At 38.3% G+C, this 19,373-nt stretch overlaps 1 protein-coding gene across 2 annotated transcripts in view; it reads left to right on the plus strand.

The window, feature by feature from the left end:
• The window catches only part of LOC126972160 (protein bicaudal D), a 43,672-nt gene extending 27,305 nt beyond the window's left edge, over positions 1-16,367 (plus strand). For both annotated transcript variants that reach the window (XM_050818761.1, XM_050818762.1), the window contains 8 exons: positions 847-1,001; positions 1,886-2,029; positions 4,144-4,393; positions 5,525-5,665; positions 7,010-7,186; positions 10,195-10,452; positions 10,811-10,977; positions 13,167-16,367. In XM_050818761.1, the coding sequence (XP_050674718.1) occupies positions 847-1,001; positions 1,886-2,029; positions 4,144-4,393; positions 5,525-5,665; positions 7,010-7,186; positions 10,195-10,452; positions 10,811-10,977; positions 13,167-13,241 (1,367 nt within the window). In that variant the 3' untranslated portion in view covers positions 13,242-16,367. The remainder of the gene's footprint in view (positions 1-846; positions 1,002-1,885; positions 2,030-4,143; positions 4,394-5,524; positions 5,666-7,009; positions 7,187-10,194; positions 10,453-10,810; positions 10,978-13,166) is intronic.
• The last annotated feature ends 3,006 nt before the right edge of the window (positions 16,368-19,373 follow it).

The following is a 19,373-nucleotide window of genomic DNA, read 5'->3' on the forward strand; positions in this document are numbered from 1 at the left end:
TGGGCCCCGAAAAAAATCCGCCCCAATACTGGAATTTTACTTTAATTAAAAATATAAAATACTAATTAAATTTCTTTAATTCCACAAAATAAAAAAAAAACGCTAAAAATTTTAAATCTTCAAGGAATTAAATTGATTAAATCTTTTTTATTATTAATTTTGGCACGTTTAGTCAATTACAAATAAGAGATAAATTGAATTTCTAATTAATTCGAATTTATCAATAAAACCAAAAATTATTAATTAACAGAATTAATTAATTATATTGAGCAATCTCGATAGGACTAAAATTTTTTTTTCACTTTCAAATATTTGCCGCCCTGGGCACTCGCCCCAACTGCTCCTAGTGTAAATCCACCGCTGATGACGTCACATCATCGCTTTGTTACGGTGTGCAAAACAAGCATCATCGTGCATTGCTTAAAATATACGTTAACTGTCAAATAAAATCGTGATACAAAAGTACCTGTTGATCGTAGATGGGTGAAAATTTGAAGTTGTATGTATTTTTAATGCTGACTCATAATCAAACAAATTTAAAAAAAAAATGTCAACAAATCAAAAAATAAAATTTCGTGTTGACCTTAACATTTAGGGGGATGAAAAATAGATTTTGTCTGATTCTCAGACCTACCCAATATGCACTCAAAATTTCATGAGAATCGGTCAAGCCGTTTCGGAGGAGTTCTAAGTTTAACACCATGACACGAGAATTTTATATATTAGATTAAAAATAGCGCCAAAAATGTGCTTGGAGAGTTTCTTGCGCCGCTTCTCTGTCAGATTTGACATCAAAAATGTTACTAAAGGAATCAGTTTTGAGAAAATAAATGCCTTTTAATGCAGGTATGCCGGAGGAGGGCGGTGACGAAGAGGGCGAGGCGGGAGGATCAGGCATCGGTGAGCTGGGCGGAGAGCACCACGCCGACCTGTTCTCAGAGGTGCACCTGCAGGAGGTGGCGCGCCTGGAGAAGCAGCTGGAGCACGCGCACAACGAGAACGTATGTCCTGTGTGTCAACATGATCAGCGCAATTGTAGAGCCGCTCACAAATTTTGAGTTTTACAAGAATCCTGAGCGGCACTGTGTTGTAATATGCAGTGCGTATCAATTCCCACCAGCTGAACGTCCTGCTCATCTCTTCCTTCAATGTCACAAAAAAATACCGTCCACCTATCAGCTTAATGAGGCACAACAACAACATTACAAATTTCCTCAAAAATACGAGGTCTCTGTCAAGTCTGCGAAAGGAATCTTCTGAACTTATGGAATTACGTTTTATACGCGAAATGGGCTGGGAACGATAACCCTATGTGTTCCACCATCAGATGGCAATCAAGGTCTAGAGTACTTAGAATAACATACCACGTATTGATTTAAGAGGTGACAGCATTTTTTTTATGGAAAAGGAGGACAAACGAGCGTAAGGGTCATCTGGTTTCAAGTGATCACCGCCGCCCACAATCTCTTGCAACACCAGAAGAATCACAGCGTTACCAACCTTCAGGTAGGTACGCGTATTTTTTGAAGGTACCCATCTTGTATCGTCCCGAAAACACCCCACAAGGAAACTCATTCCACAGCTTTGTTGTACGTGGAAGAAAATTTCATTGAAAAAACTTAATACCATCTGTGACCCGTAAACGTAAGGAACTATTTATGTAATCGTCGCCTGGGCTACCCAGTACTTGCTTGTAGCAGTGGGAATGGTCCCAAACTAGTCAGTACCAACACCGATAAATGTTGAATAAAGCCGATTTAAAAAAAAATTAAACATAAAATATATTGATAATTTAATATTGTAAAAGACATTTATAAAAACTAAAATACAAAAACTAACTCAGAAAAAAAACTTGAAAATAGTTATTGATTTTTTTTTCGTGCAGACCCAGCTCTCAGCATCACTACGTTCTGCACAATCCAGCGCCGAGGCTGAGAGTTCTGCAGCCACAGCGCTGCGAAACGGACTCATGCGCATATCATCTAGGGTGTCAGCGTTGAACCATCTGCACGCAGAGTGTGGCCCACTTGTGAGTCCTCGACTATTATACTGTAGATTATCATAGATGTGGTTTGTTTGGGAAGAGAGGATGAGTAGTTCAGTAGAGCGAATAAGGGATACAGAAAGGGCTGGGAAATAATAAGAGAATATACTAATCAGGGTTAAGGTTATAATAGAGCCTAGTATTGAGTTAAGAGTGGAAGAAGGTAGGCTCGTATTTCCAGTTTCAAATGGAGATTTGTAATATCAAAGTATAACAATGGTAGATATTTCATAAATTACAAATCACCTTCTATAATACGCTGATGATACAAAAATATATTAAATTATGAAATCTGAAGAAGATTGTATGGATCTACAAACAGATCTGCATTTTTTTTGTGACCTACTGCGCTTCAAATCAAGTGCTATATGATAATCTCAAAACATAACCCTATAGACACAGTAGACAATATGTACCAGTACGGAAACTACCTTCAAAAGTTCGAAATGACACACTCACACAAACATGTGCATCGACGAGGCTTCTAAGCAGTTTTCGCGGTCAATACGAGTCGAGTGTCACGTTATTTGTTTCCGCGATCTTTTTAAAAATGCCAGCGTATTGCGTGGTATACGGCTATTTGAACTCGGCTCCATCAAAACTCAAGTTTTCGTGTTTTGAACTTTAAAGGAGTATAGTATATAAGAATGATTTATTGTTATATTATTATTATAATTAGTAGGTAATCGAATTAGAAGTCCGTGAGATCGATTATAATAAATTCGTGAACATAATTCACAATTTACACTAAGGTGGTGATGAGTGTGGTTTAGTGGTTTTCTTGGATGTTTTTTATATTTATTTATTTTGGACAAAAATACTTACCTTCGTGTGTTTTGTCATGATTTTCGTGAGTGTTGAAACCAATACCAGCTAGTGCTGCCAAAATGAAAATTCAAGATGGCGCCTGCAAAAACTTATCAAGTTTTTCGTCACGCGTGTCGTTTTCATGGTTTTCGAGGGTGCTGAAATAGATAGTGGTCTCAGAATGTAAATCCAAGATGGTGGCTGCATGAAATTGAAAATTTTTGCGTCATGGCTGTCGTTTTCATGGTTTTTGAGTGTGCGCAAATTGATAATGCCAAAATAGATAGTGCTGTCAAAATGTTAATCCAAGATGGCGGCTGCATGAAATTGAAAATTTTTTCGTCATGGCTGTCGTTTTCATAGTTTTTGAGAATTTTGAAACTGATAGTGCTGTCAAAATGTAAATCCAAGCTGGAGCTACATGAAATTATCAACTTTTTTTTTTAACATGGGAGTTGTTTTCATGATTCTCGAGGGTGTTGAAGCCGATAATGCTGGACTTAAAAGAAACGAATACTAAAATAAAATTGTGTGTTCACCGACACTCCCGAAAATGATACCCATTTTGATTGTATTGTATAAGCCACATCCGCCATATCGGATTTCAAAATAGATGTCATATTCGTCATTGACACTCACAAAAACAATAATTGTTCCGTCTAGACTGCAGGGAAGAGTTTCTTAAGACAGTGGTAAACGTGAAACTTCAACGGACAAAGTTTAAAAACACATATTTCAAAGCTTCCTGTCATTATTTCGAATAATATATTTCAACGAATATTAAAAAAACATTCCAAAAAAATATTTCCAAGAAAAACATTCAATAAAATGTTGTTTAAAACATTACATAACAGTCATCATGTCGACTATAATATTGTATTATACACTGTATAGCTATCATACATACATTATACATTAAAATCTTACGCTTTTTACTTTATTACGCTATAAGGAACTTCCTCCCAAAACTCCTTTTTTAAAGTTGGTTAGAAAAATAACCTGACAACCCTATTGCTTCAATGGAGTGTACGCACATATAGGTAAGTATTTTATCAACAAGGCTTAGTTTCCGTACTGATACATATGTCTACTGTGCTATAGACGTCCTTTCGCTTTGTAATTTTAAGTTTGTGTTTCATTTTATGGAACTTTAAGTTTGTTTGTGCCTAATTTAAATTTTACTATAATTTGTTGAAAACTGTTTGTTTCGCAAATAAATAAAATATGTGCTACAGAGTCCAGTAGAGCAAAACCGGCATGTTTGAAATGAAATGCTTAATCCCTTTTTTTAGGACGATGAAAAGACTGAAGGTGGAGTGAGCACACGGGCAGCTAAATGGTTGACGTGGTGGCGAGTGTCGGGGGGGGAGGTCTCGGCGCTCAGCACAGCCCTGGCGGAGCTCCTGGCGGCGGGGGCGGCCCCCTCCTGCAGCGTGCAGCAGCGGCAGGCGCTGGCGCAGCTCAGCGACCGGCTGGCGGACGCCGAGATACGCTGCGCCGTGCACCAGGCCGACGTGGACCTGCTGAGGACTATGGCGGGAGGTGTGTTCATTGCTGTACAATCACTGTACAAAATAGGGTTGTCACATGAAATTATAATATCGACAAAAATATTTATTATTAGTTTTCAGAAAAATAATAAACTTATAATGAAGAGAGCTGTGGCTGTAGGGATCCAAGACTTGAGTGTATCAGGCCTATGGATGTGTGAGATGGATTTTTTAATATGTAGCCAAATATCAATGGCGAAAATATATCGTCGCGGCTTCGTTTGTCGAGACACAGACATATACAGTGATGAAAAGTAAAAGTTTACGTTTTTAGATAACGTAATCATCAATTTTTTTTTTCATTAACTTTTATTGATATCTTTGACAATTAAAAAACAACAGAGTTCCTCCGAGCATAGGAATCAAAGATAGAAAGTTATTGAAAAATATTTATATCAATCCACTGTCTATATTTTTCTTAAAAGTACATTTTTAAGGATTCATCCACACAGGCCAACGGACTTAGTCTAATAATATTATTTGAATTGCAATTATTTTCATAAAATCCTATTTCTAGTTATTCAAAAGTGCATATTTTGTAATTTGATTTTTAATTTTAGAACATTACAACAATATTATTTTAATTGCTTATTTTTAGTTACATTTTTTGAATCTCAATTTCTGTATAATATGTATTTAAGTGCCACAATTTAAATTATATTTTACTCCTAAAATATTATATCAGTTCCGCTTCAAACGTCACACAATAGGGTCACTGAAAATAAGTGTTGTGCATTAAAGTATGGATACAACTATAACTGCGTAGACTCCAGTTTTAGAATACCAGTTTTTTTTATGAAAGTAAAGGACGAGACGAAAAGGTAATTGATACGCCATGCTCATTACAATGCAGTGCCGCTCAGGATTTTTGAAAAACCCAAAATTTCTGAGCGGCAATACAGTTGCGCTCGTCACCTTGAGACGATAGATGTTAAGGCTCATTTGCCCAGTAATTTCACTAGCTACGGCGCCCTTCAGACCGACACACAGTTATGCCATCACATTAATGCTTCACGGCAGAAATAGGCGCCGTTGTGGTACCCATAATCTAGCTGGCATCCTGTGCAAGGGAGCCTCCCACTGGTAAATGAGTTACATTGCCACATCATGACGTGTGCTCCAGGTGCGGGCCGAGCGCTGTCGGCGGCGGCGCCCGCTCTGTCGTCGGCGGCCGACGGCCTGGCGCAGCTCTACCACCACGTGTGCGCTGTCAACGGCACGCAGCCCGAGCGACTGCTGCTTGAGCATGCTCACAACACCGACGGTACGTGCCATCGTGCCGCCGCCCGCGTCACTTCACTATTTATCCATCATCATCATCAGCCGGAAGACGTCCACTGCTGGACAAAGGCCTCCCCCAAAGTCCGCCATGACGATCGGTCCTGGGCTGCCCTCATCCAATCTATACCGGCGATTTTGACCAGATCGTCGGTCCATGTTGTAAGATCTACCAACACTATGTTTCCGGTACGTGGTCGCCATTTAACGACTTTCCTGCCCCACCGGCTATCTGTTCATCGAGCTATATCTTCCCACTGTGACATCAGTTTCGCAACCGTCTGAAGTCGGTGACATTGGTTCTGATACGGATCTCCTCATTTATAATTACATTTAGCTATTCATTGCTCTCTACGCGACCATGAGCTTCCTCATAAATCCCATAGTTAGCGACCACCTCTGCATTTCGTAAGCCATCAATTGCAACACACACTTAAAAACCTTCATCTTCAGACACTGGTATTTGGGACTAGAAGATTTACGGAAGTACGCGAAATAATATATAACCGAACGCATTTATACATCCAGTCGCAGTGATATCTCAAGCAGGAGTGTTGTCAAAACAAATGATAAATTATTTCCAATCCCTGATATTTATTTATTTTAGAGTACCTTTACTTATTCAACTAGATATTATAACTGTAACATTATATGTGGCTGCATAAGTCTGCTGGTTACTACTAAACTGCATCTTTCATCGCGAAGCATAGACACGATTTGTGCTATGCAGCTACAATTATATTAATACACTGTTATTTTGTTCCAAAAATAGGTACGCTGGAACACTGCATATACTTGGTAATTATTATGATGGATACTCAGGAAACATACGTTATTAATTTGAAGCCGATATTTCGATACAATTGCATGAATCGTGGTCACGGCGGTACCGCGGAGACGACGAGGATCTCTTGATAAATTGACACTAATAGTACATCAATCTATCCACGTGGCGTCTAATTCGTTTTCGTCTTTGATTCCCCAATGTGTGTGGTGAATACACACTATTAACGACGTCGATACTTTTAGGTCTTTTCGTTGCATATGTACTGAAGAGTGAGACCACGGGATTCCATGCTTGCGCTAGTTTAAAATACAATTTTTTACAACTTATTTTCACCCTGCGTTCGACCTCTTTCTCCTCGCTGTTATCTCCAAATGATAATAATTTTCCGAGATAACTGTAGCTATTTACATATTCCAAAGGTATTCCGAGCAAACTGATTTTATTGTATTCGCTGGTTGTCATTATCTTGGTTTTATCAGGATTCATTTTAAGATATCCTATTGAATGTACAGTCAGTTTATTCGTTGTACGTAAATGTTTTAGGTGCGAACTCCGAGGGCCGTGTGGACGATGAGGCGCTCGCTCTGGCCGCTGGAGAGCTGGAAGGTCTCCGTGCGGCCGGCAGCGTGGCGCGCTACGCCGACACCCTGCTGGACCAGCTCACACACCTGCGGGCCGCGCTCGACACCGCGCTGGACTCGCGGCACAGGCACCAGCCCGGTCAGTACCACGCCACCTCAGACGACACCCTGCTGGACCAGCTCACACACCTGCGGGCCGCGCTGGACTCGCGGCACAGGCACCAGCCCGGTCAGTACCACGCCACCTCAGACGACACCCTGCTGGACCAGCTCACACACCTGCGGGCCGCGCTCGACACCGCGCTGGACTCGCGGCACAGGCACCAGCCCGGTCAGTACCACGCCACCTCAGACGACACCCTGCTGGACCAGCTCACACACCTGCGGGCCGCGCTGGACTCGCGGCACAGGCACCAGCCCGGTCAGTACCACGCCACCTCAGACGACACCCTGCTGGACCAGCTCACACACCTGCGGGCCGCGTTGGACTCGCGGCACAGGCACCAGCCCGGTCAGTACCACGCCACCTCAGACGACACCCTGCTGGACCAGCTCACACACCTGCGGGCCGCGTTGGACTCGCGGCACAGGCACCAGCCCGGTCAGTACAACGCCACCAGCGACCTCAGACAACACCACTGGACAGGCAGTTTTTAACATGTGTTTGACAGCAAACTTCAAACTTCAAAAGCGCCACTCGCGAGCGTCCAGAGAACTAATTTTGACGTACAAGACAAATGGCTGCGAAGGAACGTACAATACTTTGCATTTTGAATTAATTTCGTTGGTTTTCCGTGTTATTTATACTTCAAGAATCAATGTTGTGTAAAGTACACGATATTTTTGTAAATAGTTTTCCACCAACTTGTTTGCTGAGGTTGTCATCACTAGTTTTAGTACCGCAGATATGGCCAACAGCACCAAAATGGCGAATATCAAACTGACGCAAAAGCACTTCAAGTCCAGTGCTATATAGTAGAGGTCAGTGGGTCAGGTCTATAATATATAGCGAATGTCTGCGATTAAAAGCTATGAACCGGTAGAGTAAAATATAAGTAGCGAGATGCATGTACTGTGCAAGAGCGTTTAGACGAGCTCATCCGCACTTTATGGCCGCTATACTACTGCAATATATTATACTAACTATTCTAAATATTCACCACCAGATTTTATTAGATTCTTAACACTTGTCAAGTCAAGACAGTGAGAAGTCAAGATGGCCTCCATATTGTTTCACCACCACAATTTTTTTTTTCTTAAAATATATAAAATTTCTTTTTTTGTTTCTAACATAATAAACATAGTTTTTATAATGTTGCCCCATTTGCATTACAATCTAGCCTTTACATTGACTAATAAGTAATTCTACTTTAACTTAAACTACGAATGTGTCCATTAATACATTTCTTAATGTCTCTTTTAAGGGGAAGTCACTTTGTTCATGTGTCCTTTATAATATCACTATTTTTATATTATATTACACTTATTCACTAGCACTACACTGACTCAAAAGGTTTTGTTCGTTTTAGTCATCTTATCATATCAGTGTTGCCATGGAGCTGGATTGCCTCGACATTCACGTGATGGTGAAGTTTATGTTGATGAGCTTCAGCGTATTTTTGGATAACTTTGTCAACAAACTCAATGTACCGCAATACATAATATTAAATAATACATTAAATTTATTTATTTATTAAGATTTACATGGAATCAATGTTTCATTGATATAATATTTTTGTCGCTTCAATATTTTCTTAAGAGAGTTTTAATTCACAGACAATTCCAACAGTAATGATACGAGAACAAGAAGAGCATTTAATTTTCATACAAAATTGAAGGATTACAATTTGAAATTAAGCAAATCTATTGAGTCGAGAAGAATACTGAACCAGGTCGTGTCACAATTTAATTGTTTTGACATGAAACAGAATCGTGAATTTAAAAATAGTATATGTAAGGGAAAGACTGTTAAGGAAATAGCGAATTACTTTGAGAATATGTCAACGGTTAAATCAAAAGACGAATACGGAAAATATGTACGCTCACAGTCGCTTATGAAGTCAAATATTAACAGTTACGAAACTAGGAATTCCCCTTTTGTGTTTGCCAGAAAGTCTAAGTTCCTCAGATGCGATATAAATTTGCATGCGGTTTGGAGACAAGCGTTCTCGCATGGCAGAAATGTATACTTCAAACGAACAAACTTACCGACGAAGAATCAAAGAAGAAAATTAGATTTGAGAGGGTCTCTTCGTACCGGCTTTGTTGCTTGTATTCTTATGTTGCAATACATTTTGTGATGTGATATGGCTGTGTAAGATACATTCAAATTTTGTACTTAGTTAATTAAGTATGTTGATTGATTTTGTATTCCTATCTAATTAGTGTTGTCAATATGTAGTTTTATTAGTAGTCTTAGAAAATCTTTTTAGTTTTTTACTAGATTAGTTGTAAAATATAATACGTACTTAGTTGTATTCGTAAACTTACAAGTTTGTAGGAAGCTTTGACGTAAAACATAGATAATTTATATGTTTAGACAGAGCCTCTTGCTACTAGACAACCGATGTAAACAGACCCGGCTTATTACTATTATTTAAGTGACAAGCTACGCGTTCACTCGCGATTTGTATGTCACTTTGTGTTTGTGTGCGAGCATTGCTCAAAATAGAGGTTAACTGTCCACCTCAATGTTTTTCCACGTTTTCACACTTGACACAGTCTATCTAGACGTATAAATGATCTACATCAAAACATTTAATAATAATAGCAATATTATTTCTTTATCAATTTCAGAGTACGGATATATTTTGTATTACAACTTGAATATACCGAGTACTACAAGTTTATATTTGTTGCTGGTGCTAAGAGTATGACTATTACAGTTTCTAGAAAATTTGTGAATTAGACTTACGCGCGGTATTATCCGTGGTCAAACGGATATTTGCGAACCTGCTGCCACGGCATTTGAAATATAGGGAACTCATATATTATTATCACTTAGTCCTGTAAGTAACTTTTTATGGCAATAAGTGTCGTGACGAGCAGGGTGTTCATCTGATTACGCCATGTCTGTTGCGATGCAGTGCCGCCGGGGCCACTACAATAGCGCTAGTCCCCCACACTAAGTAACAGCCTGCCCCACAGTGATGCAGACGGAGGAGCGCGGCGCCGAGTTGGCGGAGCTGCAGGAGCAGGTCATCAAGCTCAAGTCGCTGCTGTCCACCAAGCGGGAGCAGATCGCCACACTGCGGACCGTGCTCAAGTCCAACAAGAACACGGCCGAGGTGGCGCTGGCCAACCTCAAGTCCAAGTACGAGACCGAGAAGACCATCGTCACCGACACCATGCTCAAGCTGCGCAACGAGCTGCGGCTGCTCAAGGAGGACGCCGCCACCTTCTCCAGTCAGTATCGCGCTACTTACAACACTATTGTATATTTTATTCAGATTATATTATATCTCTCTCAGAGTGTTAGTGTTGAAGGTCGACGGCGTGATTAATGAAAAATGAAGAACTACTTTAACTGTAAATTTACTATTTATTAAATGGCTCTAAATAAAATTACATCTGAGACTGTGAGGTGTGAGACGCTGTAGTACAGAAAGTGTAAAAAGGCGGTCTGTCAAACATACTGACATGTATATGACATTTAGTTTTTTTTTTAATTGTGTTATAGGTCAATAATGAATCAAAACAAATACATTCTTAATGTAAGTATACAGCCATATAAAGAAATGAATAAAAAGTGATGGTTGATCAGGTTTGCGCGCCATGTTCGCGGCACGGTGCGAAGAGTACGTGACCCAGGTGGATGACCTGACGCAGGCGCTGAGCGGCGCCGAGGACGAGAAGAAGACGCTCAACCAGCTGCTGCGGCTGGCCGTGCAGCAGAAACTGTCGCTGACGCAGCGCCTGGAGGAGCTGGAGGTCAGTGGCGGACAGCTGAACAAAATAATGATTGTCCAGCAATTGAAATACAGGGTGTAATTGTTAAGTATTACCAGGCGATTATTTATTTTATTTATTTATTTTCAGGGATAATACAGTATTTTACAAATGTAATTTAGTCTCATACAAAATAACAAAATAATATTTTCGAGTAAAGAGGCAACTTATACATAGTTATTTCAATTTTGACAATTATCTAAAAAGAGTACAATATTTACTTATTTTATTTATTTACTATAAATTTTATTTATTTATATTTTATTATGTGTATCTTAAATTTACTAATTGAAAGATGAATTATATCAACTTCTAAAAGAGTACTGTTGTATAAGTTTATAATTCTTCTAAAATCAGTATTCTTTAAAAGAAAGTACATTACTAAGTACGTTACAAAAGTTTTTGATGTATATTTACTGATTAGGTAACATACTTTCGATATCAGTATCAAGTTTTTTGATATCTGTAACGATTACGGAATAATCGCCTGATCACTCTTAACGATTACATTCTGTATATTGTGGAGCATCCCTATGTTTGTCTACGCGTATTGATAATTGAATTTGTTTTAATATGTTTATATATCACATTAATTGTCATGACTACATTCTCATAAAACATTATTTTTTATGTGTTTTAGCAACGTGTTGGCACCCGCTGGGAATTATTCTTCCAAGTCTTGAGTCGGTGTTGGTATTCGATGTAGAAATATTTAATAAATAAATTTCGACAGGGTACAGGACTTCATAAATGCCTTGAAGTACACGTCTTGTTTTGTTTATCTTGTTAAAAAGCCAAAAGTTCCTTTACGAGCTGATATAGCTTCATGACGTTTGCTAAGTCTTGTTAAAATAATTATGTTATGTTATTGTGACTCCCCATGGTAAATAAATATATCTCTATGTATGAATTTATTAATGACAACAATATCTAGGAGGTTTATAGTAATATAAACACTTGTTTTAATATAAGTCATATAATATGGTTCTTCGCTTTGGACGTATTACGTTTGTGGCTGATTTTTCATATAAATTTTGTTTAATATATGCAATACTTAAATTAAACTTAAAACAAAATTTTTGAACGATGCGGGACTCGAACCCGCGGCCTTTCGCGTTCCCTGCGAGCGCTCTTTCCAACCGAGCCAACCGTTCGAGTGACCTATCTTTGATAAAATGAACGACATCTGAAGTCAATTTCCTACCATGCAAATGTTGGGGGTTGAGTAGGTTATCAACTGTAAAGTAGATCCTGTAGATGAAGCCACATCCTGAGAGTTGCATAAAGCATATAAGATTTATCAACTCGAACGGTTTCGAAAATAGAAACTGAAGAAGTTTCATCTGCGTAATTAATCCCAGTAAGTGAGTGTTATCACTTAAAAAACATAACAAATTGTTTAGTTGTACAAACACACACATTTTATTTAATTATTGTATCTACACCCATGCTTTAAATCCTCTATTAAAGATTCTGAAACAGTTAGCTTGCCAACATTAAAACACCCAGTGTTCTAATAACCATTACATCATCCAAACGAGTGTTGTAATGTTGTACTGAATTTCATAACAACATTCCTAATTTTTTTTCAATCCCTTCGTGCTCAAAGATTTTTAACAGACAGCCACATTATTATTGCTCGATGCGTGGTATCTGTATGAATTTCAAAAAAAGAACATTTTCGTTTACGCGCGTTCCACACTACCAGAATGTCGCGCGCCGTAAAAAAAAGTAGGTTATTCGAATCCCCGCCATTTTTCTTAAAATATTTTTATTGTTTTGTTTACAAAAATTAGCGATTCATTTTAAACGCTGCAAAAGAACATAATATTCAAGTGAATTTTAATTATTGCACTATATAAAATGTAAATTACTACTAAAATAAATAATTCTTTCATTAATTTTTAGTTTATTTGTATTTAATCAGTATTGGATGAGATAAGGTTACAACTAGGACTGGCTGTTTTAATGTTAGCAGTAAGCTAACTGTTTCAGATTTTTTTAGATAATTCATATTCTAGGTGTAGATAAAGTCTTGTATGCAACTGTTGATAATTAGGTATTAAAACACTCATGTGATACTATTATCATAAATATATATTATAAATCCACATTCGTGTTTTAATACCCCTTATTACACAACAGTTGCATAAATAACTATGAATGTGCAGGTGGACCGCGAGATGCGTACCCGCCGCGTGCCCAAGGCAGGTGGAGCGGTTCGTTCTCGGCCGCGGGACTTCTAGCGACTGGTGCGCGCGCTCAAGGAGGCCGCCGCGGCGCTACGGCACCTGCTGGCGGCTGCCGCGCGCACCGACTAGACAGTTGGCAACGTGGGGTGTAGTGTGTTCATAGCACTACTGGATGTAGCGACATGGATGTTGGCTATCGTTGGCGTTTATAGACGTCTACATGTTATATGACTAAAAGTTTGAAAAAAAATTACTGTGCAATTTGAACGTTTTACGCGTCCGTTCGATGGTAACGTACTAATACCGTGATATGAAACACGATTGTTTTACTGTTTGGGAATTTATTTGGGGTTGATATCGTTCACTAGTACGTGTACATTATATCGGGATCGCGATCGGACGCGCTACGAATTTATAATGTTACTAATTGTTGAACAGCCGCGAGGCGAATTGTCGAAATCTGACGAGAACTTTTTTACTATTATCGTTCTATAGATTAAATCGTTTGTACGTTTTTTAAAATATAATTAAAGTTGTAGGTTAAGCGTGGAGGGCGGCGTCGTGGCGGTACAGAACGCGTCGTATCGTGAATGCGAACCGTCAAACTGTGCGCGACGCGTTCCGTACCCCCGCTTAGAGTGACCCGAGCTACTGACCACATCATTCTCATATCCCCTTTTCTAACAAAAGTATAGACAAATTCAAAATGACACTACATATGAAAATGTCTCATATTTCAAAACTAGTCAAGCATTTTTTATTGCAATTTGTACCAAGAATCATTTTTATAATACGTATTGACAAGTCTCTTTTTCGTATTTTATATTATCCACTTGGATGTTTTATCTGTCTTGTCAATATCGTTGCTACGTTATATAATAATGGCTTGTAGGAGACGACGCCGCCCCGGAGTGTTGTTGCGGTAATGTTGATTGTCGCGCGCTGCCCCGGCGAGCATGTCGCGTGACACATGCCGCGAGGGCAGCTCGCTCGCGTAACTCGTCCCTGCCTCTTCTCCTTGCCCAATACTTTCATAACGAATTACTCCCACATATATTTTGCCCCGTGACATATATTTTTATAACGCGATCGGTATTATAATATATTATTGCGATAAAAATGAATTTATGCGCCGTTGTTCCGGTCGAGATTTCAATTGCTCTATTTACTGCGCCGGTCGACCGACCGAGAAGCGAACCGCGATGATATTTTTGATCACTATTTATATTTACAAGAGTGCTGTATGTTAAGTATCGTCCTCGAGTATTGACGGGCGCCGCCACGATCGTCCACACGTCCAGGCGACTCCAGCCATTCGTGCGCGAGCTCTGTCTGTGTATTTGTAGTTGTTGCGTTTATTGTGTTGTTGTGAACCTCCGCCCTCTGTTTTCGTCCATCTTGTTCTAGTTGTATTGGTAGTACTTCCGTGAACGTCTCGTTGTTTCGTCGTGAGTGCTGCTCCCGCCAGGTGCGTCACCTCGTGTCTGCCGTCCGTGGTCGAGGCCACTCGCGTCCAGTTGTTGTCCACAGCCACGGGCCCCCACTGCTCCACTCCTCCCCCGTACCACATAATACTTCACCGACCACTAGCAGTCGGTATCGCACTCGCCGTTGCTCAAAATTTGCTCACGGGGGTCCGCCGGCTTTTCTATTTAATAAGACGAAATTGATGAAATATTTATTAGAAATGTTATTATTGTATTATTTATGTCTATTGGATGTGATCGATAGTGCAGCTTTTCGTGTGAGACACGCCGACGAGTTAGTGCCGTGGGTAGTGGACCGTTCCATTGGTAGTTCGTAGTTGTCGTTACTGTAGAAGTTACGTAGTCCTAGATGTTATAGCCCGCACTGTAGAGTTCATCTTCGGTAGTGGAATATTGCAATATTAACTCTTTTAGCATAATTTATTTGTGTAGCTCAATGTTAGCGGACGTGCCCGTGGCTCGTTCGAACACGGCCGTTCTTGCATTTATCGTTTGTAGAATTATTATGACTCATTAGCTTCGTACTTAACGGACTTACCAATTAGATTTAGTATTTTTTGTAGTATTATTTTTAATGCTTAGCAGCAGACATCAATGTATTGTTTGTGTCTAGTCCCTGAGTCGTTTATCAACGCTCTCATAGTATTCTGTATAACATCACAGCAGAAGCGACCTCACCCCAGAGTACGGGAAACTCCATGTGCAATATTCGGAAATATTTATTTATATGTGAATTTATTTAAGTGTTAAAAATAAGCGCGAAATTAGGAATATTTATCAACTGCCATGGTTGTGCAGTACATAAATAAAAGCGAGAACTTTTGGGTTGCATGATATATCGACGACTAGCTTAATTTACCGCAAAAATAATCAATAAACCCTCTTTTACTGACGTATCATCACTACTACTTATGCTTTAAAAATAAATCGAATCGTTTTAAGTATTCCGTTATTAAATAACACAATATATTAATGATTTTTAATATAATAATTATTGTCATAATATGTATTTACAAAATTAGAATTAAATCCAGGCAAGGCCGCTTTTGCTGTGACGCTGTGAGTTAGTTCTGTTGATCGATTCACGTCCACTTTATATTTTGGTGTATTGTTAGTTATAATTATTATGTACATATACATTTTGACATGATCTAATTTTTACATTTATTGATTGTTATTGTGAAGCTTCAGTCGACCCGATGTCCACGTGATTGTTGAGAGCGCCCGATGTCTGCTGCCCTGGTGGCGGTTCGGGAGCGAATAACCAAATATTATTTTCTTTATACAGTCTATATATTATTATTATCTTTAGAGCACTTATTTTTCCTAGCTATAGGTATTATTTCTATAATAGAAAGATTTATAACTTTATTATTTAAAGGATGCCTGCTACTTATACTGAAATATGATTCTTAGTCGACAACACGACGCGAAACGTTCCCCTTGGCTCACGTTTCTTTCTTGGGAATACCAATGTCTGTAGTTTGGGCAGAAGTGCACAGTTTGATGGTTCGCGGTGCTGGAAGCGCTACGGTTTGTAACGATATATTGTGAAGTAAATATAGTTTCGCATAATAAGTCATTCATTCCAAGGGAACATATCGTTATTTATTTTTGAAGTAAGCCAAGCTCGCGCCGCGTTGTCGCACGACTGATGTGGAATCATGTATGAAATAATAAATGATTATATTTACGTGTGGGTGTTTTATTTACATTTTATACTATGTTATTAATAAACGCAGTGTAAGGTTATTCCAAATTTAATACTCTTTGTTATCATTTTTTTATTGAAAAGCAGGACAAACGAGCGTACGGGTCATCTGTTAAAAGTATGGCTCCGTCACTCCTTGGCCCACCAAACCATCACTGAAGTCGGATAGTGCCCACGTTGCACTCTGTCGACTCATTGGAAAGCTTTCTTAGATCTTTGAGCATAAATACGGTCGTTTTGTTTGTTAAAATGTTGCTCAATTTAAAAAAAAATCTCATCCGTAAACAAAAATTTTGTGTGACCTCTTTGCGTACCGCTTCGGTTGTTTCGATTTTACCAACCTATTCTTTTTAGATTATCAGTTAAGAAATGACCAGTACGTCTCTTATAGGCTGCAAGTCCTTAGTCATCTTTTAAAATACGCGCCATGGTTCTTGGTGCTATCTTCATCTCCCGAGATAAAATCTTTTGCTTTCCGACAGGATTTCTTCGAATTCTTTCCCTTACTGCTTTGACCACCTTTTTCGTACGAACACTAACTACGAGGACAGCCAGATCTTTTAATGTCACAAACATCTCAAGTGTTATTGTACCTATTAATAGCCCGGTAAACAAACATTTACTGATACCAAGCGTATGGAGAGCTTTAAAAATTGCATTTGAATCCATTTCTACTTTGTGTAATGCAATCTCAGCGATTCGGTTCTCTTTATCACCCCACTCCATTTTAATATCGCAAACTATTGTACACTCAGCGTCAAAAAGACAGCGTTACCCATTGTATTCAAAAACATGGCAAGACCTATCGTTACCATATTCATCGATTCACCGAAAGTAACCAAAAAGATGCGTCGTCCAAAGTAGTCAAATATATCCGGACATCATAAACATAGCTACATTCAAAGCACCAAATATATCGCTACACACAGTATTCAACAATATGGAGACATTTGTGGAAAATGAACTTTCGGTGAAATGTTAAAGGATTCAAATCAGAATTTTTATAGATTCAGATTAGATTGGCGCCAAAATGAGAAAACCAATGAACAATCATTTAAAAATTACAGATTCCAAATTCAAATGTAATACTTTTTTTTAAACTGTAACAGTATTTATGGCTAGTATATACATATATATCTCTCTTACCTTTGTCACAACAGAATTATATGACACGGAAAAGTAATTTTAAACTTGGGAGTAACGTTACACTGCGTTTATTAATAAGACAGATTATGTTCATTGAATTTCAGATGCAAGTTGAAGTTATTATAAAGGTTATAAGTAAGTACTATTTGTAAATTTACATAAGTCTATCTGCAACACAAGATGCTCAATAGACTAGCTACGTAAGTGATGGGCGTGTTATGTGTTTAATATTATTTTAATTCTGGTGCTTAATAGCCATCGCGCAACGATTTCTACAATAATTAGAGACAGGCCTTGAAAACCTCTGGCAAAAAAAAATAAGCAATATTATTGCCATGAGTCTCGGTATTCGTAAAATTCAAAAGGAAATCATTTTGAGAAAACATATTATAATCATATAACAAGGTGAGCCAATATTCGGTTTACCGCGTCTTATAATAAAATCAAAATTAAAGAAGCGTTTATAAAATTGAACCTAAATTCATTATATGTAGGGAGAAAAGCACTGTATTACGGCATGGGCATCTTATTGGATCATAAACGTATTGAAGGACTGAGCTGAGAGGACTCCACAAGTGAATACATTTCACAGACAAAAAAAAATATTTAATAATTTATTCAAACAAAACAATGCGTAGTACTATATCTACATGTACATTAAATTGTTAATTATTATAAATATATTACGGAGAAGTGTACCAAGAATACTGGCAGCATTTCCGCGTTGGATAGCTATGCTGATCCGTTGACCAAAATAGGTGCCAGCTAGCTGCACACAGATTTCGTTTATAGATGATTTTGGGTCAGAAAGCGCCAGTGGCTCTTCTGCATAGGATGCCGGCTAGATAATAGGTACCTCAACGGCGCCTATTTCTGCCGTGAAGCAGTAATGTGTAAACATTACTGTGTTTCGGTCTGAAGGGCGTCGTAGCTAGTGAAATTACTGGGCAAAAGAGGCTTAACATCGATCGTCTCAAGGTGACGAGCGCAACCAGTGTCGCTCAGAATTTTTGGGTTTTTCAAAAATCCTGAGCGGCACTGCATTGTAATGGGTATGGCGTACCTATCAATTACCATTAGCTGAACGTCCTGCTCGTCTTCTTATTTTCATTAAAAAAAATCGTCGAGGGCGTGGGCAGTCAAGTTTAATCAAAATATGACGTTTCGGAACGCATTCCAAAACAAATAATATAAGTGAACTGGATTAGATAAAAAAAAACTATTTTTTAAGGATTATAACGCGTGTAATTGTAACGGTTTTAGACTTTTGCGTAATTAGATTAGAGATTCGATTTTGCGTAAAAGTTACATTTTCATTTTAGTTAACCCGACGCGACCTTTCCAGATCTCGTTTTCAGGGGGACTGCAGATGTGTCCCCCGTTTCTCAATTACACGCGGTTTAATACTTTCAAAGTGTCATTATCAAAGAAAATACTATGGATTAGATTACTTAAAATATATTTGAGTCTGTAACTTTTATGAATAAATACTTTTATAAATATTTAATCAGTTTATTGTATATAAAACGATAATCATAAGCGATATTTTCAGATTGAAAAATAATGTAAAAGTGGGTAAATAAAATTCGAATAAAAGACTGCAAATATAAAATTAATTTATTCATAGGTATATAACTTATGTATTATTAGTGACAAACATAAAATAAAACCATTCGATTACGAAAAACATATAATATGTTGTATATAAACACAACACGACGAAACAGAAGTGAAGATAACCTATAAATAATTAATATTTATACTTCACTTGAATAAGTAGAATTCAATATCTTAAAAAGTTATACCAACAATTCTAAATGTATATTATAATATGTATTACGG

This window comes from Leptidea sinapis, chromosome 25 (genome assembly GCF_905404315.1).
Source record: "Leptidea sinapis chromosome 25, ilLepSina1.1, whole genome shotgun sequence".
NCBI classification, from domain to species: domain Eukaryota; kingdom Metazoa; phylum Arthropoda; class Insecta; order Lepidoptera; family Pieridae; genus Leptidea; species Leptidea sinapis.